Source organism: Oenanthe melanoleuca, chromosome 8 (genome assembly GCF_029582105.1).
Source record: "Oenanthe melanoleuca isolate GR-GAL-2019-014 chromosome 8, OMel1.0, whole genome shotgun sequence".
NCBI classification, from domain to species: domain Eukaryota; kingdom Metazoa; phylum Chordata; class Aves; order Passeriformes; family Muscicapidae; genus Oenanthe; species Oenanthe melanoleuca.
The window spans coordinates 7,216,446-7,242,589 of record NC_079342.1 but is presented as its reverse complement, the minus strand read 5'-3'; the positions used below and the strand labels follow the sequence as shown (position 1 = coordinate 7,242,589).

At 36.0% G+C, this 26,144-nt stretch overlaps 1 protein-coding gene across 1 annotated transcript in view; it reads right to left on the bottom strand.

Moving 5' to 3' along the window:
• The window catches only part of VAV3 (vav guanine nucleotide exchange factor 3), a 138,772-nt gene that overhangs the window by 16,660 nt on the left and 95,968 nt on the right, over positions 1–26,144 (bottom strand). The window contains exons 20-24 of the mRNA XM_056497388.1: positions 10,592–10,728; positions 7,311–7,376; positions 4,147–4,181; positions 2,299–2,415; positions 1,538–1,625 (exon numbers count right to left, since the gene is read on the bottom strand). Coding sequence (XP_056353363.1) covers positions 1,538–1,625; positions 2,299–2,415; positions 4,147–4,181; positions 7,311–7,376; positions 10,592–10,728 — 443 coding nt within the window. The remainder of the gene's footprint in view (positions 1–1,537; positions 1,626–2,298; positions 2,416–4,146; positions 4,182–7,310; positions 7,377–10,591; positions 10,729–26,144) is intronic.

The following is a 26,144-nucleotide window of genomic DNA, read 5'->3' as shown; positions in this document are numbered from 1 at the left end:
CCATTCTTCGATGAAAGCAGTTGACTGACAACTGGCCTCTGAAACATGAATTGCAGAAATCACAGCAGCAAGCTTACAAACAGATGAGTAAGGTAAGCACTCTGTGCCAGCATGGATGGGGCTCCTCAGGAGCTGTCACATTACCCTGATCCACAGCAGCAGCCAAACTGACCTTTCACTGCACCCTGCTTTACACACTCAGCACATTTTAATTACTCTGCTGAAAGTTCTTCAAATGTACTATGGAAAGTAGACAAAAGAGCTTTTCTACTTTTTTTTTCCTCCAAAGCAGGACAAAACACTGTGTCACTGCAGATCACCACTTAACGTTTCCATGGATGCTGCCTTTGTCTCTCTTCTGCTCCCACTTCTACTCGGACTACTTTTGTTCCTCTTTTTTTCCAGTTACTTTTTCTCTTTCATCTACCCAGTACAAAGCAGCAGTTCCATAGCACATACAAACACCACACTACCAGTTGTGTATTCAACTCTCAAGGGCAGAATTCTGTGTTAGAAAATAATTCTTTCCAACTTGAATGTTAGCAAGGCTAAGTTGGTAGCAGTGGGGTCCCTATACTAGAAACTTCTTCCATCCTCTCAATTCTGTGATGCAATGCACATTCTTTTTTCTCATTTTTCACCCAACTTTGTTCTTTATTTATACTTCTGCTCTACTTTGAAACCTGCACCAGTGCATTAAACTGCATTACTGCCATAAGAAGACACCTGGCAGCATGGGACTCCAGCTGCTGTGCTTTGCCAAGATCAGTTTCCTATGAATCATTTGTAGCATTCACAGACTAAGCAGCCATCTCCTTGTGTATGTGAGCAGGACCATAATTTCTGCTGCTAAACAATGAAAAGATCTCAACAATTAAAAGATCTCAGGGTCCCCAGCCTTAAAACTAAACAGTTCACTGGCTTATAAGTGTGAAATTAAGATAAGAGTGCAAAAACAGCTTGGTGCATTCTTCATCAAGAAATTTATTTTCTTCCTGTTCTAATGAGCACTTATAGATTATCATTTAATCTCTCCCTACTTCTAGGATGCTCGTGTTTTACAGAGTATCAGTGGTTAAATTAAAATAATTTCTAAGGCTTCCTGGTTTTAAAGCTTCTCCCTGCTCTTGTTTTGTATTATCCCTCATTTTTAGTTAGCATTTCCACATACTTGAGTATGCATGCAGGAAGGTTGCTGCATCATTTTAATCCAACTGATTCCTAAAAATCAAGACTTCAAAGACACCAAATTCTCCTTTCCAGCCTAATTCTAATGGGTTCAAACTCCTCCTCTCTTCTACTTCACTACAATGGACACAGTCCAGTCCTAACAATAAATACATAGTTTTAAGCACATAAAATCATCACTTAGAGCTAAAACCATAAATATAAAAAATTATCCTATTAGCAGGAGCAGACACAATTCAAATCTTTCATTCTCATAGTTTTCTGGAATTTCACACACCAAAGTAGCTTTCCCTAACAGAAACAGCTACAAAGAAAATCTAACACTGTTAAAAAGCTCATCAATGCTTACCATTAAATTTTTAAATTTTCTATTTTCTGCAATGTGAAAAAAGCCATCTCTTGTTAAAATCTTGATGTGTTTCACTTCGTTATTGTACCTGTGGGCAATGAATAACTTATGAATATAAATGTGGTTTTAATCAGACACAATCAATAACTACCTGAGGGCATGCCCCAAGAACACCACACACATAAATTCTTAAGACAAAATGTATATCTGTGCCAAAACAAAGTTGACATCTAATCAACCAACTATATTTATTAAAGTACAGCTAAAGAAGTAATCTGTAGTCAGAAAAAAAGGCACAGGTAACTGCTTATTTTAACTGGGAATTCCCATGTAGTTCCTACTTTTATATTCATATTGATAAACTACATGAAAGCAAAAAATCATTTGCACCCACAAAATGTATAAACCACATTTTACTGAATAGTCTGAGATGCAAAGGGCTTTGAGTTCTCACCGAAGTCAATGAAACAGATCAGACTGCACTGCAAACAATGCTTACTCTTTTCCAACATACTCAACCATTATTTTTGTACCCCCAGTTTGCTACATCAGCGTTATAAAACCATTGCTTCTTTTCTCCTATAAATCCTGGGTATTTTTTGATGGCAACTTCAGTTTTCCTATATTGACTCTCTTAAAGGATGCATATAATTATATAATGGCAACAGCAATTTATTTTGTGTATTTATTTCAAATACTATCTAGACAAAAATGAGAACAAGAAAACTTTCTTGAGTAGTTTTTATTCCACTTTCACTTACTTAATACTAATTGCATATTCTCCTGACTCTTTGGTCCTGTGCCGCACCAGGTAAGTGCTATTTACTCTGTTAATTAGTTCACTTTCTGCTTGCAATCTTTCCATTGCTCCTGCAAACCTGTAACAAGGAAAATAAAAATTGCCTATTATTTTTTTCAAAGCTCCAGAGGTCTATTAAACATGCAACAGAGAGTGAAAATTTTCTACATATCACGGGGACCAAAAATAGATCTGTTGCAACTTCCAGAGTTCTGAATGAAGAATAAAACATTAAACAACTGCGAGTTGTGAAATTCTTAATTAGAAAAGTAATTATATGCATGTTGAACACAGTATCTGCTACGGAAAGTGCTCCAACCCAAGCATTAGCTGAATGACTACTGGCTTGAAAAGTTCATAAAACCAACTGAATCATTTGCTGCAAGTGAAACAATACAACAGTGCTCCAGAACCTTTGAATCTCCCTGAGTTCTAGGGATATTTATTGAAACAGAATGGAGAGTCACCCACCAGAGGTAGATCAGGTCAACAAAAGACCTATTTGAAAATTTGGTACTTACACAAGGAAGCATTTTATTTGATTTTATTTCATTATTATGCATAACCTCTAAAGGTTGAAGTGCAATGGGTATACCCAACTTCCAGAGGGAAAAAAAAACATAAATCAGCCAAAAACATCCAAATTTGAAAAAGCTGATGCTAAGTGTTGAAAGCTAAGACAAATAATCACTGATTGTGCAGCCTGGCTGCATAAGCAGATTTGTGTCCTTGCTCTGCCTTGTGGTTTGCATAGGACATCATGAGAGGCTGTCAGCAGACGCTCATTTGCAAAATCAGAGGTTAAACTGTTAATTGGGAAAGTGACCTAGCTTCCAGGGAAATTATGCTTATCTTACCATTTTACAAAGGCTGTCACCACCACAGACCACCACTATGTAAAATTTCACACCAATATATCATGACCAATTAGAAAGGAGGTTTAAGTTAAAAAGTAGTTATTTATTAAAAATCCGAATAATATAAAGACTAATGCCAGTAATATGTTTTCTTCTAAAAAAATTATAAATAGACCAAGTGTTAGAAATTAATTCAAAGGACCAATTATAAATAATAAATATTTTACTTGGCTTATGAAAAATCAGTATTTGTTTAGATGTGATCCTAATTTCACTTTTGGCAAGTTAAGAGGAAGTCAGAACTCCTGTCTAAATGACAAAGCATAAAACCAGTGAAAGAACACAAGTGATGCTTACTCTGCTCTCTCAGAGTCACCATGTCTTTTCTGAGTTGTGGGAAAGAGTTCACACACTTCATAAACCCCAGAGCAGCAGTGGTTGCAGTTTTGATACACCACCTTTTTCACAGAGTCATCAAGGTTGGAAGATACCTTCAAGATCCATCTAGTCCAACCATCAACCTTGCACCCCACCACAGACACCCCCTAAACCACTTATATCTCTACAACTTCAATGTTAGTGGAGTTTTTTAAGGAAATGCACAATTACTCAGGCTACAATATGTATTTAACATTATTCCTTCCTTTATTCACTCAACATGTAACATATACTTCCATGCTTCATATTATAATAATCTCTCATTGTTCTATTTCAGATGTCTGGGGCTAAGACTGTACAGCCACAGACTTGTAAACAAAACATCAAAATCATTAAGCACTTTATTATATCAGAAATGCTTTCAGGCAACACATGGTATTGCTTTCCCAAACCATTATACAAATGTCTTCTTCTGAAGCCTAGAAAGGTTAAACCAATAGAATTTAGATAGTAGCAAACACAGTTGCTTTCTGTGACTGCTTCTTTCAGCAATTCTTGTAAGACAAGACACTTACCACAGCTGTGAAGAGTAGTCTACTGGCTTAGGAACCTAGGATATCAAAAGATAGAGAATGAGGATCAAGATTCTTTTCTAGAAACGAGAAATTAGATAGATTTAACTATCACCATTCTGGTGATCTAATTTGTCTACAAATCTATTTTCTTTAAAGGAATTTATAAAGAAGGACAAATATTCCAGATCATTCTGAAAGTAGTACAGAATATTTTAAGCTCTTTTTTTCTGTGACAGTTTGTTTTGAGTATTTTTACTTCACAGAAAGGTTCAAAGATTTTCTGACAGTGCCTGTATTCAAATTTCATACACAAAATAGCTCAATGCTCTGTATTGTAGAAAACAATCACTAAAATATGCAACCAAGTCACAGTAATATATAAAATTAATTTCATGTATTCAGGACTGTGTGGCCTTAAGACTGTCTACTTGAAAATATGGTCTGTAATCTTCAGAGAGACCTGAGGAGTTTCCATAACTTATATTGTATGACATCATTCATTCCTTTGGGACTTGGCTAACTGTTGTACTGTAAAGCATGTAATTTGATTCTGAAATTAAATTTAAAAATTAAGTAAACTGCAATCAGCTGGCAAAATGGATGTTATATGTACACAAACATATGCATAATGTTTATTCATGCACAAGACGCACAGTATAGCAATTCCTATGAAAATCAGCATTTCATCTTGATCATCTCCCATTAGTGTGTGATAACCCAGTATGACCCTACTCTTCTGAACAACTGTGTATGAAAATGCACAATGCAGAAAAATGGATTCTAGTGAAAGGTTAACATAAATCTCACACACTTATAACTTAAGGTCACATATTCTTAGGTAAGCAAACATGTTTTGTTTTTTTTCTTCAAGTAAAATCAATGAATGTTCCAAAAACATACCAAGTCAGGAAAATATTATTATAAAGGCCTATAAACCCAAATTGATTGAAATTGTAATCAATTACAACTCCCACTATCTTGACCTCCAGGTATCAACCAGGTTCTCTATCAGGTCTCTAGACTTAACCTTGAAGTAAACTTAAGTGTGGAACACATTAAAGCTCTCTGTGATAAAACCAGACTCATGTGTTTGGCTTGTGTAGCAGTAAATCTAAACAGGTATTAACAGTAGTCTAGTTCTTGAGAGAGAAAAAGTGCTACTCAGGCAGCTCTGTTTCTAATGGGGAGACCTGGCAAAAAGTTAACAGATTATGAATCTCCTGACAAACAATTCCTAAGAGAAATGTTTTAATGGATCAACCAAATTATACATTTCAAGTCCACAATTTCAAAAATTACAAAGTTTTTACATGCTGCAAGATATTCTTAAATATTTCAAATTTTTCGAGTAGTGCTAATAAACCGGAAAGGATAAAAGGATATAAAAATTTAAAGATGGCTTAAGTCCATCCACCAGAGCAGTTAAATGATAGATGAGTAGTTGCTTTTGTAAATTTTGAATGGACAAATATATTCATATAACAATTGGTGTTCATTGGCATAAAGAAGGATAAAATCAAATGTTTTTCCAGAGCTCTTGGCTCATACTTTGCTAGGTATCTAATGCCTCTACAGAAATTAGAAAAATGGAGGAAAGCTAGGAAGAAACAGATATTACTCATAAAGTGCATAAAATGTCTGCTGACATATACTACTTATTTTAAAGGGAAAAAATTGTTTATAGGTACATCTGTGAAAAGTCTGGAATATAGATATTCTGGAGCTCAGCAGTTTTTCATTCAATATTCATTCCTAAAGGCTTCTGATATATGGATTTTATGCTGTTTCTGGGCATTTTTATATCAGATGGTTGTAAAGACTGTAAGACTTAATAATAACAGTAAAAGTTATAGCATGTTTAAAACCCAATTGATGTTTCAGTATCTTTAACTGCACCATTTATCATAATAAGATGTTTATATTTCATCCTTCCAAGTTAACAGTGGTGAAGCATCAATTTATCTTTTTGTTCTGATCACGACACCAGCTGGTAACATTTCATGAATAGTATTTATTCATTCTGTAAAACTGTGTTATTTTCAATACTCCTCTAAATAGTGTATTTTAAATTTTTAAAGCTTTACCATTACCTCCACAACACCCCAGCAGCATTTTGCCTAACTTCATATATTTCACTGCCAGCGCTTTTAAAGTGATTCCTAAAAATGCTGCTACAGTTGCAGTCAATGACACCACACAATGACTGACGGGGTCACAGACAGTGACACCATGGAATGAGAAATCCACCCTTGAAAAATAAGCAAGGGGTGGGAAATTCACAAATTTAACAATAACCAAAGGGTGGAGGGATGAATGCTAAATTCACAGAACAATTTCATCTTTATTTCAGATTTGATCTCTCACCCAATCTAACACAACTTGTACCTACAAATAGTCTGTGTGTTCCTCTTCAAACAAAATCCTGGAAATATAGGATATTAAAAATGTCTAATTGTATTTTACCATAATTATGCTCTCTAGGCTCTCATGCATGCTTGTTCTGGAGACTAAGGCACCTAAGCCCCAAAGACATATCAAAATGCACCAGCTTATAAATGCCATTGAAGTGGCATATCTTGATTGCTGCAACAAAAGCAATTCTATTAATAAGTCAATATTATAGAGTTATTTTTGTTATTACTTTCACAAACTTTTCTAGATTAAGAAGGATTCTTGTGTGAAATACAGGTAAGAACCTAAAGAAAAAAAGAAAATTTATCAAGCAGTCCGAATTCCAAGTTTTATATTAGTTTTACAATTTTTAAACCAACTACTAAGGCTGTAATCCCTCTCTCTAACCCAAAGTGACTGGGGAATAGATTAGAGCCACAGCACTCTCACCTTCCTGCTGGGGAAGGAAGAAAGTGCACTTTCACATAAAATGTATTTGATCTACACTCTGGAAACTCTTCAGACAGTTCAATTTGTTAATATTCCCAGAAGTTAAATCTGCTTATCAAACTTCTTTCTTTGACATGTCCTACTTACATCCAATAACCAAAAGTATTAGAACACTCTACTTTAAGCAATACTGAAACCACCATGAAAGCACCAAGGAACTAGAAACAGTATTATTTTTGTAAGGTAAGATTAATCTTGATGAACTAATGAACTAGGCAGTTTTTTCTTTAAGGTGGCAAACAGACATAAATAATTGTACTTACACATGGGCTTGGTTTTACTGCATCACTTGGGAAGAATCCAAGCTCTCCTGTTGTTAGATTTCTTCCCTAAAAAAAAAATATCATTCCATTTTTGAGACATAATCGGGATTAACAGCAAATAATAATACATGCCCAGGGATTTAGGACAATGAATATATCCTTTAAATACAGTCTTTAAAATAAAATGCTTTACTAATAAAGTATTGCTCACTATTTATGTGGGGTTTTTTTTTGTTGGGGTTTTAATATAATTAAGTAATAATTGTAACTGATAGATCTGAAAGCTCTGAGAGATGAGAGGCAAGAAGGGAGCTCAGAGACTGGGATGTGATTCCCAGTCCTGTCAGTGTCTGCCAGTGTCTGATATCTTCATTTATGTTAATTATCTCCTTTCAAGTTACTTCCTCCTCAGCTGGCATTCTACAGAAAGCTGCCACTTTGCACCCTTGCAGACTACACCACCATGCAGAGGTGGCTGCAGCACCTGAGAGACCAAACTGCAGTTTTGCAGAATTCAGAGCTAGAGATCCAACAGCCAATAAGACACTCCATACAGCATTTCCATAAGTGATGCTCACCAATGGAAATCAACTGAGCAGAGGAATATCAACAGAATTGAAGTTGACTCTCTGACTGTGATATACTGACATGCTGTAGGTGCATTCACACAACTTGGAGACCAGGAGCAGAAATGCATCCAGCATGGCCTAAACTGAGCCTTTTCTGCAACACCACTGCTGCCCTCCCAAAGTGGCAGGACCACCAATTTACTCCAGCTTCTAAGGACCAAAAGTGACTTGACCATCACAAATCCATGCATCAGTAGCCCACACACAGTTCAACACCAACCAAGATCTCCTGAAGAACACCTTAAAAACATCTTTTTATTCCTAGTAATATTTGGCAGTGAACACACGTTTCAGAGTCGAACAGAGCACATACCTTAATTTCTGAACAGATTCATAAAATGAAGGCATCAAAATGTGTTCATTCAACTGATTGTTTAAAAGCACAAAAATACTTAACCTCCATTAAATGTAATATACTGACAGTAAATATAATATACTCTCAGCATTTCGCAATAATGTTAAGCACAAGTACTTTACAAGCATTAAAATCTTGCAAATTACATTTCTTTTTTATTTTTGATGGCATACCTGCAACATAAAATTAAAAAGGGAAAAAACCTCATAAACACGCATGAAACTTATTCAGGGTTTCAGTTCATTTTGTATCTGTAACACTAAATGTGTAATTCAACCATAACACCACCACAGAAAGCAGAAGTCAGAAAATTAAATAGAGTGAAGCTGAATGTAAAAAATAACAAGGGTTTATGAAAAAAATAAAAACTTTCTTTGATTGTGCTATCCTAAGCACAATAAGTGAGTGCATCATTCTCCATAGGAGATCACTATGCAATTTATCACACAGTAGCTACCACCTTAACCAAAAATACAGAGAAGTGCAGAGGCAGCAGAGGAGAGGGAAAAAAACAAAGGCAGTATTTAAGCTAAAAGTGTTTATACCAGTGATATTTTAAAAAATAATTATGTGCAAACAAGTGCCAATCTTACAGAATTGAACCTGTGCTCAATAGAGCTTCCTTACCCCCTTTCCCATCATCTGCCTGAATACAGGTTACCCTTTGTATCCATATATTCTGTGTACTCCTGAAACACAAATCCCTCTTGAGTACAGACCTAATTTTAAGCAGAGCTCTGAAACAGTCTGCCATTCAAGTGATACTTATTTTCAGTACTAATCATATCTCAATAGCAAGCAGGACCACACTCAATAAGTCCAAGCACTGAACAAAACATAGTATTGTCTATCAAAATACGTTTGACCACACTTCAGCTACAGCTCAAGCAGTGTTTAGTAACTTGTATTATTTATCTGATGTGGTTGAAAAATGAAAAAGTTTTACCTCGACCACAAATACTTATCTATTACAATCCCTTGAATTTCTAAATGGTCAACTTAGAAAACCATTGTAATATTAGTCTGGTGGGTCAGCTGTAAATTACCCTAAAAGGCCTCTTGAATGATTAAAGATTTTAATATAAATTGCACTTTACTGGCTCTTCCTTAATATCATCATTCTTAAATGACTTAGAGAAATCTATATTAAACAATCTGTGACAACAGAGAAAAAGAAGTCCTGAATGATGCTAATGGAGATGACAATTTCCATTAGGATTCAAATCTATTACTAAGGCTTCTAGGGAAAAGCCTCATACACTTTCTGGTTTCTGCTAGTTAAACACAATGAGATTCTAGCTAAATTCTTTAGCATGATAATCACAAACAACCTCTAAGACAATTTCCAGTAAATTGAGTTGACAGATATGTATGAATATGGCAATAGAGTCAGCCCCACGTGGCAACAGTAATTTTGGCTTGTACTAATTTTATTAGTCAGATGATTACCTTCTAGCCAGTCCTAGGCCAAGAACAGGTTTAAGTGCTTCTCTAGACCTTGCAGAACCAAGTTCTACATACAAAACTACACAGGCCAAACTCTGGCATTTAAGTAGATTTGTTTTCAGTGATGCAAAATACCATGGTTCTATCAATCTCCTGACAGTTCTTCTATTTAGATCTATTTCCATGTATGCAATAATAAAAACAATTAAGAAAGCAATCAAGAAAAATCAGACACACTTTAATGAATTTACTGTTAAAGTGAATGCAAGTCAGCATTTTCAATGTTCATAGTTCTCATTTAAAAAGAAATTTTAGCAACAAAAGTAGTGATGTGAATCATGTGACAGCAAATTTTGCCTTCAATAAAATATACTTTTCCCATGTATATAAAACCTCCTATCCTTAAATGACTTGAGCCAGCATCAAGTAGTTTAGGTGTGGTTCTGTTTTACAGATCTATTTCTCTCCTCTATAAATCTAGTATTCACTAACTGGGTTTTGTCAACATAGCTTTTAATTAGGTTGTGTTAGCACTGAAAATTCTAATTGCTTTTTGTGCCAAACACTCTCCTTAAGTCTTATAATTTCACTAGCATTGCCACCAATGTCATGTTGTTGCAATTTATTCACCGGGACTTTTACTTTAAGGTTGCAAGAATGAAGATTTACACCATATAGGAACTACTGGCAATTTAAAAGCAAAATTAGTCTGTATTAGACATTTATTTGGACAAACCACAAAGAATTTTGTTGTTGTTGTTCAAAAAGAAAAAAGTTAGGAGAGCAATACATCAATAGGAAGTTGATATCTGGACAACCAAAATATAGCCTGTTGCTAAATGATACAGTACCTGCCAAAATAAGCTGTGTGCATCTCCTCTAATGAGTTCAATAGTGTCTCCAATCTGGATATGTAATGGAGGCCCATCTTGTGCTGCTGGCTGTGGGATTCCATTGTAGTTCCTAATGACTTGCATTTTTGGTAAACCTGGGGGAAAAAAATAAATAATGAAATAAATAACACAAACAGAAAAAGTCCCAAAAGCCAGAATCAATTTTTACTTAATGACAATCTATAGAATCTGAAAACCATGAGAGCAATCAATGTTTTTAGCAGGTACATGACTAAGGCACTAGTACTTAGTACTATATCAGGCACAACCAAATAGAAAATAATTACTTTGGAAAAATATTTCTATCCCCCCTTCTTCTGGGGGTAAAGTTGATTTCATGCCTACGGAGACTCTTCCCTGTGCATGTGCACCTCTGTCTCTGCATGGGGTTCAAATATTAAGGCTATCTTTATAGTTCAAGGCAAAGATTGCAATGAATTAGTATTAAAGACACCAATATGGATAAACTCATCTGCTTTAGAAAGGTTATTACCAAAAACATACAACCAATGTGAACATGGCCAGGATAGTCAGGATCACAGTTCTTTTAGGCTTCTCACAACACTTCTTTTAATTTAATTTTTGTGTTATGACAGTATTTCTGGGTGCATGTAGCAAAGCCTGGATCAACTGAAGGTTTCATTTTCAAGACAAGAACTCTAGATCCACTCTAGTCGTTCCACATCAGTACTGACTGCATCTGGACAACTAAACTGTGTTGGAGACTTTCTTTTTTTTAAGGGAGCAACTCTCTTTTGTCTGCTTGTACAAACAACTAAAGCATTCTTTATAACTACAGTTCAAGAATCCTCCACAGGCATGTATCAAATGGGGGCAGACCCTGTACCTTTAGTCAGAAAATAAAACTGTGGATACTGTAACCTCATGTTCTTAAACTTTAATGGCATTTTTTTTTAGAAAAACAACATTTTAAGCATTATGGATAGCTAGTATATTGCACTCAGAGCGTGCTCTGATACTATAAGAATACTTAAAATCAAGTGAAGCACCACCCACTCCATAACAAATATATTAAAGATTTAGAGGCTTTTAGAAAAGCATTTTTCCACTCTTTTTACTGCCAAGGAAAACATTTTATCACAACAGAGCTATTTTTAATTACTCTCCCACTGTATTAAAAAAACCCGCTATAGAATAATTTTCCTGATTTTAACTAAACAGGGGATTTTCAAAATCGCTATCATTAAGTGGGTATATCAATTTCAAATCTTAACCAGGCAGTTTTCAGTTAAGTAAGAGTTTTGTAGGAATGTATATTAATAAATACAGGTAAGAGTGACAGGCTGCAAAGTCAAGGTTGCTGGGCTGCCAGATTTAACATGTTTCTTGCTGGAAGGTCATCATTAACATCATTCTAACAACAAAGGATCAGCAAGCCCATAGAAGACTTATTTCTGTTGCAAGATCACAACTGTAATTCAGGTGGCAACAAACACACTATCCATGATCTCCTCTAAATTGTATGGAACATGAAAGAGATCACCTTCAATAATTATTACTCTCTGTATTAATGAATAAATACTAATTCTAAGTGCTGATGAAACCTTAAGCAAAGTAATACCAGCTCTTATGTTACTCAACCCAAATGACACCTTAATTTTTATTGTTTCTGCAAGGTATCTGGCATACCTAAAATGAGCACCTAATTATTAGTAAGCCATTATTCCACTTAGGCAAATACTAGACAATACTTTGTTTCTCAGCTGAAGGCTTTCATGCTTTCATATACTGATTCAGCATCAACAAATGCTCCATGGCACTGCATGGGAAACAGAACAATGCTGCTTACAAGTGCCTACTGAAAGCTGGCAACTTTTTCCTAATGCAAAGAAACCCCCATCAAAATGGAATTATACTTCTTCATATGTGATGAACAAACTGTAAGCAGGTATTCATCTTAGAGATATACATGGAAGTAAAAAAAAAAAAAAAAAGCACGAAAAAAATATTCACAATATAAAACTATGTATTTGGTGATTTAGTTTATAACATTTTTGGTGATAAAACCCCACCCTTGGACTGAGCTCATCAGAACATGCTCAGGAAATAATCATGAAATTTTCAATGAAAATCCTGGTGGTTTTTTAAGATACTATAGTGCTTAAGTTATTAATCATACACATGAATAAAAGTACTTTTTATTCCTATTCCACTGGTAACTATGATTATTGGCATCTCTGAAAACCAGGGCAAGATAACTATGGAAAAAAAGGAGAAATTGTGCTATGTCAACTAGCAGAATTATTCAAAAGGCAACACAGAATTAATCCTGTTAAAACGTATCATGCCCAGAATATATAATTCAGTACACTTGATTCTGTAGAATCCTATGGCAATTCTGATTCTAAAGTTACCATGGCAGATACAATGTTGGAAGATTTGATCTTAACACCTCTTGACATCACTAGAAATAATTCCATCATTTAAATAGGCTTTTAGGTTATGGCCTTAATGGAGTTTAACAACAGTCTGTTTGCTCCTATTATTCATTCTAGAATTCTATTCTCTGAGCATCTACAGTGGTGCTGGCTTTGGCTGGGGTAGTTTTCTTGAGAAAAGGCAGTATGTATGAGGCTATCTGTGGTTTGAATTTGTGCTGAAAACAGGGTTTGCTTGCACAATGTCAAGGCCTTTTCTTGTGCTACCCTGCCAGTAGGCTGGGGATGCACAAGGAGCTCAGAGGGGACACAGCTGGGACATCTGGCCCCAGCTGACAAAGGGATAAGCCATTCCATGAGATGCTCAGGATATAAAGTGGGATGAAGGAGGAGGAAGGGATGTTTGGAGTGACGGCATTTGTCTCCCAAGTCACCATTACAAACGAGGGAGTTCTGCTTTCCTTGGGACGGCTGCACACCAGACCAGCCAAGGAACACGGTGAATGAATTCTCTCTTTTGCTCTACTTGCGTGTGCAGCTTTTGTTTTCGCTGTTAAACTGTCCTTATCTCAACCCACGAGTTTTCTCACCTTTAGTGTTTTGTTCCTGGCTGGGGTTAAACCACAACAAGAATCTTTTAGTTTTCAGTATAAATTAGCTCATGGCCAAGTTACATCCATTTAGAAACAGGAGCCTGCATAGTTGTTTTCCTTGTCTGCATTTATTTCCATACTACAGTTAAAGAGAGCAATCATACCCCTATTAACCTTCATTTTGCTAGGCTAAACAAGCCAAGTTCTTCTAGCTTCCTCTAATAGGAGACCAATTCCTCTGAGGCAGTACACCAGCTGCTTTACAGAAGTTCAGACAGGCAAGATCTAGGATATTTTCCTTGTCTATCTTGACATTTCATTTTTAATTGGCACATGGATTCATAACAAATATACTCATTAAGAATCCTGAGGACTTGCTGTAATTCAATAATGCAGACAAGAAAAAGTGACACTCTACAGAAACCTGAAATGCTTCAGAGTATAATTATGGATTATTTGTGACAGAAACAGCATAGAACCTCTATGTATTAACGATTAAAATGTGAAATATGTTAAGCATTTAGAGACACTGCCACTGGAATGTACATAGCTGCAAAACCCACAATATCTGACAATTGCAGAAAACTTGTTGAATCATATCTGGCACAAGAACATTACTCATTAACATGTTAAAAAGAGGGTAAAGGACAAGATCAGGATTTCATCCATGTATTATCATTAATGCTAAAAATCCCATTGTCTTCCATTAAGTCAGATTTCCACATAATGAAGTATTTATCAGGAAACTTTCTCATTTAAAGATACAAAAAGAGCCTGGTAGTTTCCAACAGTGAAATAAAAAACCAAACTTATCCAATGAATAGCTAAAATTTACTTCACTTGAAAACCAGGAAAAAAGCCCAGATTCCTAGAAAAGTCTTCACAGCCAGGCTCTGGGTCACAGAACTAACATAAATAGATGATCTAAATTGTAGCTCATGAGAAAAACAGAAAGCATGATAGAGTCAAGATTTATAAAGTACCAATTAGGTTACATTATAGAAAAAATAAAACCGTTCATAAACTGTACCATTCATTTGAGCATTTCATCTGATAATTATGAGTCAAGGAAGGAAACAACATAGTACATAGTCAGTTAGAATATCCATTATATAGGAAACAACAACAAAAAATGTAAACTACCTGTATTCCTTACAGCAGCTCTGCATTTCCAAACAATACTGAATGACCCTCAGAGTTTCATGCAGAGATTCAAAAATGTTATTTTTTGCTAACAACATGCATTAAGCATGCCCTATTATGACCTCTATCTGTCAAAATTTATTCCAGCATCTGTTATTTCCAAGCAAAGCAAAACGTGGTTTACACTTTGGGCAGAGATCACTCTAACATACAAAATAATGACACAGCATATAGGAGAGCAGGGTTCAAAGGTGGATTTGTGGATAAGGTTTATACTATCAGAAAGACATGAAACACCTTTGTCTGCATTAAACATCCTAGTAATATGAAGAATTTCTTTTTCTCTATGAAAAATATAGCCTAGTCTCCAAATATTTATAACCAGATTGAAAGAAAAAAAAACCAAACCAAAAAACACTAATGCAATGGAATAAAGCCTCCTGATTTCATGAGGCTTTGAATCTGAAACAGAATTTTAGACTATATGACAAGGCCACATCCTGATGTTTCTAGAATCTCAATAAAATAACACTGCCTTTTGTATAGGAAACTACAAAGGCTTACAATTCTGCCCTTTCTCTCACCACAACAGCATTTTGGGTGTCTGTTGGGAACCTCTGAACTTGCTTTGACCCTTTTTGGTTTGTATCTTTGCAGGTACAAACGTAGGGAATAGAGTTCTACTAAGAAACAAGCTGACATTTAGTGATTGATAAGCCTGGAAGGAATATTCCACCTGAAATCTCTGAGCAGGTACATCTCCATACATCTTCACACTCCAACCAGGAACTGAGGGCTCAGTAACTCATGGCAGTGTCTCATGGGATTAAATGTCTGAACAGTGGCCCATAGTGTCATGGATAATTTTAACAGCTGAGACTAAAAAGACACAGGCAAAGGGCACTCAAATTGAAAGAAAAAATTAGTATTTACATCTTGGTAAGTAAAATTACACTCTGAAGGTTTCTAATCAAGAAGCATAACTGCAAATAGGAGTTATGACAGAAAGAGAAAAACAGATGGGTTGATAAGGACAGCAGTGTGAAGAACAGGTGGAACTGCTATAACCATAATCTGAGCATCCATGACACAAAATCACCAGCTTTGACATGTTTTTTGGCAATATCATTTAGGTCCAACACTAATATTAACGCTAGTTAAAGGAAAGCTCTAATCTGAGCATGGGCTATATGGAAACAAAGTCCTTTGACATTCTCTGTACATTCTTCCAATCAGCTCTGCTAACTTCATTGTTTAAAATTCCTGTTCATAATCATTTTATTGCAGAATGAACCATAAACTTGGTTCTTCTCTCTTGCATATATCAGGAGAGCAGTTTCCCAACTCCTCATCAGTGTCATCTATCTCCACAACCAGCACAAGTCAATGGCTCTGCTACTGCCAGGGAAAAACTTGTCTAGAAGGTCTTCTCAGCTGGTGAGGAGACATGAGGAAAGCAACACTACTGATCACTTAAAAAAACCCACTTACATTCACTTTCTGAGACAGTCTATTAATGTCTCAAAAGAGACTAGGTTGGGGTGAGACTTCTTAACATTTAGCCAAGTACTTATAACACAAATTATAGAACTAACATACATGGAAGATGCCAGCACAGTCTATTAAGAGCACTCTTCAGTGATTTAAATAATTATTATTGGACAAAATTAGCACTATTACTAGGTACACAGATATACCTCAAAGAAGATATTTTAATTGAACTTTTAATTTTCCCAGTTTTTAGTCATTATTTTTGTATGTCATTGTAATTAGAAGGTCTCATTTTAGATACTGCTTTTAAGCCTTACATTCATAAAATCATATAATGGGTTGAGTTGGAAGAAACTTTAATGATCATCTCATTGCAACATTCCTGTCATGGGCAGAGACTTTCCATTGGACCACGCTGCTCAAAGCCCCATCCAACCTGGCCTTGAACATTTCCAGGGATGGGGCACCCACAGCTTCTCTGGGTAACCTGTGCCAGGGTCTCACCACCCTCACAGTAAAGAACTTCCTAACCACACCTCCACCATCCAGTTAAAAGTCAAGATGACAATGCCTGAGACTCAGGAATATTTCCACTTGTCTTCTCTTTCACTGCTTTGCCTTTGTGTGCTGTTCAATTAAGTCTCACTATTGGCACATGATCGACACAACTCTGGAGTTTGCCACTTGTCTTATTTTGAAGCCAAAAAACTACACAAGGCTGATTATTAAAACGTTTATCAGCTACCGTGATCCTTAACTCAACTGTTAAGTTTCTGCTTATAGAAGTAAAGCAGCCCTTTCTTCCATAAACAGAAAACTTGCAAGCACTAGAGCAAGATGGGGGAAGGATGGGGGGTCAAAATAATCTTCACTATCTCAAAATTCATATGACAACTCTGTAGTGCACTCCAAACCACATCTGATAAACATTCACATTTCTCTTCCATCAAAATAGAAGATTTAAAGACTATCATCCTTCAGAACACACACAATTACTAGGAAAAAAAAATTGTCACAGTCCCAACCATGCTTTTCTGTCACTGTCCTCCCTTTCTTCCAACAACTATTTCTTTCCTAAAAACTTCACTGAAACAGAATCTGGGGTTCCCTCAGTCCTTAACTACCTGTCAAATCTACACTTTTTCAAAGATTCAGTTTTTCCACCATTTCTCCTTAATGCTGCATATAGAAACTTGGCAGAGACCTCTGCAAAAATGGTCAACCATCAACCAAAATGAAGATGTGTGGGAGGAAAAAATCTGTCTGTTAACAGTCTGATCAACAACTTGTTATGGGAAACAGAAACACACCACAACTCAGGAAGTCCTTGTGCTTCCCCAGGTTCTGTAGATCTGATCATTAACAAAAAGCCCCTGATAAGTGGCTGCATCTCCATTTTCCAGTTAGGACTTGGAACTACATTGCAGATCATAGCAGGAGTTCATTGCAAGGAAAACAAACAAGACTAGCAATTTATTAAATTTATTCAAGGCTGCATTTTTCAAACTGTATGAGTTCTATTTCTACCCATTTATTTGCTTTTATATTACAGCAGTGTTGCTGCTTACAGATCGATGCATAGACAAATGGGCATCTTCCCCTGCTCTCAATGTCAGTATGTGGCTTCACCCAAATGCTTTTGTCAGCAAAGGTTTTTTGAAATAACTGTGCTTAGTGACAATATCACCAGCATTAATAAAGCTAGCAGCACGGGAATAGAGACATTCATTCCTCCCTCTCAGTAGGAGCTTTAAGTTTCCAGGTATTCCAAGGCAAGTGCTTAGTGCTCCAATAAACACAGCACTTATTTGGATCAAAAGTAAGAAATTTAGCCAAGAAAATCCAAAATCCAAACTAAGTTTTAGAATTCACTTTTTTTAATTTAGAAAAACAAACAACAACATAAAGCATTTTCTTACTTCACTCTTAAACAGGGACAATTGGCACATTGTGATACTCATTTTAAGGAGCCTGGAAGCTCATCTCTGTGCAAGAAAAAAAATACTGGCACTACAAAAGTGATTCTGAAGAGCCATGTTTTAAACTTCAGAGGAGTAAGTCACAAGGGCTGCCTTTTGGGAAAGGAATGACTCTAATCTCACATAAATGGCCGATGACCATTTGTCTCTCATGCCCTGATGGGTGGTTCTGCTCATAACTCTCACAGATTCACTCCTGAGGTTTAATTTACTTTTGTGCCTCAAAACAGAAGGAAAAGAAACTGCAAAGATTTTGGGAAGTTAGGCAACTAAATGCTACAACACAAAAGAAATACAAAAATTAGTCGAGTACTCTGCTGAAACAATCTACAAATGCCAACCCAACACCATCTGCACAGCAAGAATTTTCATAAGTTGTATTTGCATCTTTCAGTCTTCCCTCACAATACATGCACTTGTCTTTGTAGATCCATATTAATTCAGAAAACCTGAACATGCCCTAGGTTAAGAACTTCAGATTGCAAATGCAAGAAAGTATGTCTAAAACAACAGAAATTTCTTGTGCAATTCCAAAATTATGTCTTAGTTCTTATACCCAAACCCAGGTAATTTCTCAAAAGAGAAAGAAGACTCTCCATGACTGAACTGAAAGAAAGCAAGGAGCTAAGACAGTCCCTGACTGCCTAATGGTCACTGCCACATAATTTTTGTGATTCATTAAGAGTGAAAATTATTCTTCCTTCACTGACAGACCTTGGTTCCTCTTCACAGCAGGTTTTCCTCCAAACAATTCTTAAGAACAAGCTCTTGTTGTTTTGTAGAATTTTAACTTCAAACGTTTTTTCAGGCAACTACTCCTTACTTGGAGTGACACAGGCAGCTATCCTTGTGAGATTTAGGGATTTTGGAATTGCCTGGACTGAAAAGTCTCAGCACTTTGAACAAGCGTTAGAAACAGCTGAGCGCGCTAAATGTTTCATGGGAATAAACAACAAAGAATAATCAGGTTCAAAAACACAGTTTTCATTTGTTTTGACAAAGCAATGAAATCTCATCCTTTTAATGTAGTCTAGGAGGTGCATTAGGGATATAAGCTCAAAAATCATGTTGCCTCAAAAGTAAGAAGCTTCATTTTTTTTTTTTTTTTTTTTTTTTTTAATTAAGCAAAATGGAGTTTTGGCATATGAATTAAAAAGTGTGGTACTTGTGGTGCTGCTTTTTATACAAGTACATGGTATGAAGATTAACCAGTGTTAATTATCACATCTTTTAATGTTATGCCATAGACAGGCATGGCATTCTAATTCATGTATTTGTTCAAACATGCACCAGCCCTGAGGGGCCAACAACTTGCACTGGGCAGATACTACAGATGAGCTCTGAAGGTGTGTCCAGACAGAAGATTACGTGCAGCAGAAGGCTCTGAAAAACAGGGACAAATCTTGGAATACAGAAGTCCATTATTCCACAGAAGCAATTATTTGGAGCTGTACTTTAAATACTAACTTCCCCCTGCCCAGGGATAATTCTGCAGCAAGCAGTAAGAGGAAAAAAAAGGCTTGAAAACAGGAAGCTCACTTTGGAAACGGAATTTAATACTGCAAAATGTCATGAATCTCGTACAGACCTAGGAATTTTTACTAGTGTTGAGAATTCAGAAACTAAATAATTTTAAAAACAACATATAGTCCATGAAAATTCATACCTATGCCACCTAGAATCTTTCACAGGTATCGAATTTAAAAACACACATTGCTGAAAATGCGCTGACATTTTATTCATCAAGAATTGCAAAAATAAGAATTCAATTCTCTTTCATGCAATTTCTTTGTGTTCAGTATTGACTAATAGCATCTGCCTCTAAGATGAAAGGCCTTAGTCTCCTATTTCTGTTACTTACAAGAATTAAATTCTCTGACAAGAGAAGCATTTTAAATTATTACATAACGTGAAGGGAAGTGCCTGATGCATGGCAAAGCAGGCAGGTCCCAGCACATGACAAATAATTTTGCCTGCACACACCCTCTACATAATGCTGTATAATCCTTCAGCTTTTCAAGTTAAACACTCTCATGATCTTACTCTTTGAGCTATTTTTCTTCTCCATGGCCTCTACCCTGATTACAGTAGATACCTCGTTTACTTCTCAACTGATAGTAGTTAGCACACATACAAAAAAACTTCAGGCCTTATACACCTTCTTTGCATGCAAGCATCAGTAGACAAACGTTGCCAAGAATTATGGCATTATATAAAAGCAATGAAAAGACACTGTTGTCTTGGCTAAAACAAACCTGCTCTTAAAAATATGCCTGCTTATTTCTGGTCTGTACAGGCAAATAAATTGTTTTCTTTGAGAGAAAAGAACAAAACTAGTTTTCATTACAAAGTATTTGTGCTATAAAAGAAAAAAAGGATGAATGCGCATTTCAATGTTAACAACACAATGCAGTTAAAATTGCTTATCCCTAACTAGTATATACTTGGGATTTGGTTTTTATACTGCACACTTTGCATATTTGAAGTACTGGCAATCTATGAAAACAAATTCTAGAAAATTCAAAATGCATCATATTTTGTGATGCCGCCAGCTTTCCCATGAATCTGTAGTATCCCTAGCCTCAATCAGCAGATAGACCTAGACAAAAGCATTCAGACTACAATGAAAATATCCACTGAGTATAAAAATATATATCTTACATGTAAGTTTTACTGTCTTCATTTATGCCTTTTTTTTCTAGCACAAATAGTATTTGAAAAATTTTATACTATTCTGATACACTGTTTCTACATACTCCCTTTTATCAAAGAAAAATATTTTCTATTTTTAGTAAAAATTTTCAAAATCATTTACAAGTTTAAGTAGATTAATTTTCTATGTATAAATATAAAGAAGTTCTTAATTTGAAGAATGCTTACATGATGAATAAATAATAAGCTGCAAAAGGATCTTTCAAATGCAAAAATGAAAACATACAATAAAATAATCCATCACTTGATCTTTGTTGCAAAATCAAGACAGTATTGGTAAATTATCATAGGCAATAAAGATGGGTATCAAGTTCAGTCCCTGTCAAGACATCAATGATGCCACAGTTATCATGTTGCATTTTAGATACTTTTGCTTCTTTCCTTGCCTGTCAGAGAAACCCTCATATATTCGTCTGCACAGTAGTGAAGGTTCTCCTTCCATTTTCTGTTTCCAGTCTGAATGTGGATTATACACTCCAGCAAAATGTGAGATTTGTTAAGACAGGAACCATACCCTAAAGCAATAAAGTATGTGGGTTGATATCCCAGGTAAGTCAGGATGACCTCTCACTTTTATCTCCTCATTGTGGCTGCCTCCCATTATCAGTTTGCCATTATCTCACTCAAGTTATTTAGCCTGTGACCAGGTGATCCAGAGATTCAAAAGGCAGGCAGTAAGGGGACACCTTAATGGGAAAAAACACCTCACCTTGTGGCAACAGCCTATAGTTACATCCAAGAATCACCAGAGATCAAACTGACAGCAGCAGAACACCCAGACATAGTTCTTTCTCCCAAAATATTGCCTTGACAAAGAATACACCTTAGACACTTAAATCCCAGCATCAGCTCTTGGAGCTTAGTTGATCATTCAGTGCTTCTCAGGTGCTTGAGCCTTGTGCAGAGCAATACACAATGTTTAAATTGCAGAGTTTAAATTGCAGGGTTTAAATCAACAGCATCAGAAATGGACAAAAAACAAAACTGGCACACAGTGCACAGTAGTCAGAGCTTTAAGGCCCTATGGTTAAACCTCACACTCTCTTCCCTTTCAGCCTTTCTTATCCCCAGGATAAAGCAAAAAAGGGGAGGATGAAAATTATAGGGCAACCTGTAGTGTCTTCTATAAAGAAGAAAAAGAAAAAAATGTCATACAAGATATACCAGGGTTAGGTGAATTCCAGTGTGCTAAAATGATCCCCAGCAGTCACAAGAAGACTGCCACTGCCAGGAGTGCAATGCTGCTCTGGAGGGAAAGCTGTGATCTACACATGCAGTTTTTGTTATACCGTATTTCATGCTATTTGTTGCTGTCAAACCCAATTAAGGAAAAAGTCCAAGAAGAGTAAAAAAATCACACTTTATTGTCTGAACTAAAAGACAGTGCCTCATGCTCTCCCCTCTCCCACATGCCCTATTCCAAACAGGCTAGTTAAAGAATAACCTCTAAGGTTAACAGACTGAGGCACGTTTTCAAGGTATCAGATAATGAAGTTACTTTTTAATTCCCTGTTGCACACTGAAGCTTAAGAAAGGAAACTTATAAGAAGAGCAAGACTGAACATGCCTTCTATTTATTTGCAGGTCAGCGAGAGCAGCAATGAGGGCTGAATTCCAAGTTCTTTCACTTAATGCCTCAGAAAAGTACTTTACCTTTTTTTCCTAAATAAACCACATCTAAGGGTTAAAACAACTGAATAAATTGATTCTACTGGAAAATCCATCGGATCAGGTTTTATAATGTCACTACTTGAAAATGCTAAGTACCAAATAAATTCAAACATTACGTTGCTGAGCTGTTAATTATGATCTGCAAGCTATTTCTTAAAACAATTCAGTATCATAAAAATAGGTAGTTATATGTGAAGACAATGTTTTAAAGAAACTCAGTTGCAATCAGCAGATGTCTCAACACAAATATCTGACAGTTGTACAAGGCAGACTGGTAAAGTATACTATAGAAACAGAATTTAAAAGTATATGGATAATATAATGTAAAGACTACAAATACTCTTTAAAAACAAGTAGGGGACATTGTTTAGAGTCCTTTAAAGCAGACAATGAAGAAACAGGATTATATATTAACGTGGATTAGCAAAATAATTTTAACAGGATTCACAATGAGGCTTTCTTCCATCTTACATGATATAAGTGGAAATTTTTCCACCCCTGCCCTCAATAAATAAACAACAAAAGGACGGGACATTAAAGGTTTGAACAGTATTTTTTTCAAATGTAAGGCAGCGTCCAGAAAGGTCACCCAAAAGAGTCTGTGCTTGGCCCTTCCTAGTTCAAAAAATTAATAACCATTATTAAAATGGGAGTAAGAGTGGATTAGGTCTTGGAGAAGATGCAAAAGCATTTATTTAAAAAGAACACTACTTGCAAAAGACTGAAGGAAGATTTAATGAAAAACAGGATTCAAGATTGGAGAATAACTCTGGCTGGAAGGATCTTTGGAAGCCATTTGGTCACACCTACATGAAAGATTCAAAGCAACCTATGGATTGAATACTGATACACAATGATGAAGTGTGAAAAAGGTATCATGATAGAGACAAGAGATCTCAGAGTAATCACTAAGTATTTTTTACAATCAGTTCTTCAGTATCATAATCTAACTCTGCTCTGTACCAACACTAAGAAATTTCTTGTGGCAGGCACACAACTAGAAAGACTGACTACTCTTGGACCTAGAAGCATGCAAACAAGCCACCAGGATGGTCAGACATACAGAAGTGCTTCTGTATCAGAAGAATTAAGCAGATAATAGCTCTTTAGGTTAGAAGACACGTGACTGGAGGGAATATGACAGACAACTCACAGTGGCATAATAGTGACCGGAGAAAAAGTACTCATTATTTCGTTATTTATTATGCATCTTCTAGATCCAAAAACATGCAGGTGTCAAAGTAATGGGTAGAAGGTTAAAAGCAAGAAAAAAAAAAAAGCGCTTTATTCACACAACTAATTATAAGAGTGACAGTTAAAGGATGTTGTGAAGATTTTAGATTGGTTTAAAAAGTGGTAATGAAAAGGCATGTAAGGAAAATGAGGAGCTAAGAAACAAATTCATAAGGCAAGGTGGGAAGTACCACAGCACTTTACCCCAAATTCTATCCTTCAGCATCCATTTAATTGGCTACTGTTGGGAGGGATCCTGAGCTAGCCTGGCCTGCAGCCTAACTCAGCCTCATTGTTCACTTCTCTGGGAATCTTGAAGTGGTGAGCAGATTAAAAATTCTCCTGAAAACCAGCATCAATTTCTCAGGCTCTTGCCTCTGGCTTCTTCTACCAAGCTTTAAAACCTTCCTCAGGCAAAAGGCAGATGCAGTTCTGGGAGCTTCTCTTGTGTGAATTTTCAGCAGTCTTTTTTCTCCCATGGGATGGCTGCTTTCAATTTTACAATGTTTCCCAAATTCTTTGTGTGAGAATTACTTTGAAGTTGTGATCAAATACTGATTTAGTTAAATGAGTAAGCCACAAAAAAAGAAACCATATGCTTTAGAGTACTGTTAAAATTCAGTTACTTTTGACTATTTTTGATCATTCATTGCCTTATTATCTTTGTTTTGCCTTCTGAGAATTACCGCACCCTGAAGATTAAAATCAGATATGAAAATAGATGGGTAGATGCAATATTCCTCTTGAAGATGAATAAGAGATTTCTAAGACCCAATAAACTTTACCAAATACCAAGCAATTCCCTTCCACTTGCCAAGATAAGTAAAGGCAAATTTCGGCCATACAGCCACTGGCACAGGTCTCTTCCTTTTTTTTAAATAGTGCTGCACTATTTTTGTATGTGTTTAATATACAAAACAGTGTATTTTTCATTTTATTGATCATACCTGTATGCCCATTTTGTCCACCTCTATTTGACCCTTTTTCTTCCTGACAATTTTCTTGCAGTTATCTCTAAACAGTGACAATTTGCTTAAATAGTTGATGTTGAGTGTTTTTATGCAGAAAAAGATAAAGATATTGAAGGATTTTTAATCCACCTCATCTTAAAAATTATGTTAGCATATGGCTAAGCATGTACTGAACACCATTATTTCTCTAAGAGAAAAATAAAATGTTAATTGCCTAAGATATAGTCACATCCAATAAGACAAAAGAGTTTAAATCACTCAACTACAAACTAATCTTGCAATCCAACCAGACAAGGATGAAAGAGTTTGACAAAATAAATACATTTCACCCTTTGGCATCTGGGTCTTCTGATGTTTAATTAAAGGAAAAGGCTAAAGGCTATGTTCTTCTGTGAATGCTAGCTCACTGCTGAGATGCCAAGGGGACAGCACCTTTCAAATACCTCAAGCCAACAGGAATGTAAAAAAAATTTTAATTTAAAATAAAACAACCCAAATAAAAATCGTTAAGCTGCATTTGAAATGCTTCACTGGAAGACAAAAATCTGCTTCACCTTCCGGAAATGGATTAGTGGAAAATTTCTTGGTGCAAAACATTAGACATGTCTTTTCTTGTAACACAAAGATGAATTCATTATTTTGTGAAGCAAAAAGGCAAAGATCTTGAATGCAACATGTATTTTTAATAAATATGTGAGATAAATTAATTTGATCTCACAAATTAGGCCACACAACTCAGCATATCTCTGAATTAAAACACTGATGTTGAGGCCCAGTTGAGAGAAGCTGTCACATGATGTGGGACCACAGAGAAATTCACTGGTCTCAAACACCAACCCCATCCCAGCCACTTGATGTAAAGTGTGCTCAAACATGTCTATCAATTCCAAGAGATGGCCAGGTTAGAGCTGCAATCAAAGTCCCTCCAATAACTCCAAGATTCCACACCATGTCAGTAAGCAGCATCACATCTCTCCTGCCCAGCAGTGCTCTCTTGGCAGCAAGTGTGCTCCCAGCTGCCCTGTTAAACCCCTTCTGACCTGCAATTCTTCTGCTCCACAAAGATTTCTAGAGACATGGATACATTATAGGTACCTGGAACAAAGTGCTCATGCTGTGTAGAAAAGGAAAAAGTATCCATACCTGAATAAAACCCAGCCAAAAGTTAAACGTGTCATAAATATGTAAAATCAAACCTCGTTTTTGGTTCTGCAGCTTGCTTAAAACATGACCATGCAGAGAAGTCTTAAGTTACTTAATAAATCTAATGCTCCACAAACATTATAAAAGACCTCCAACTTTGTCAAACTATTTATTCA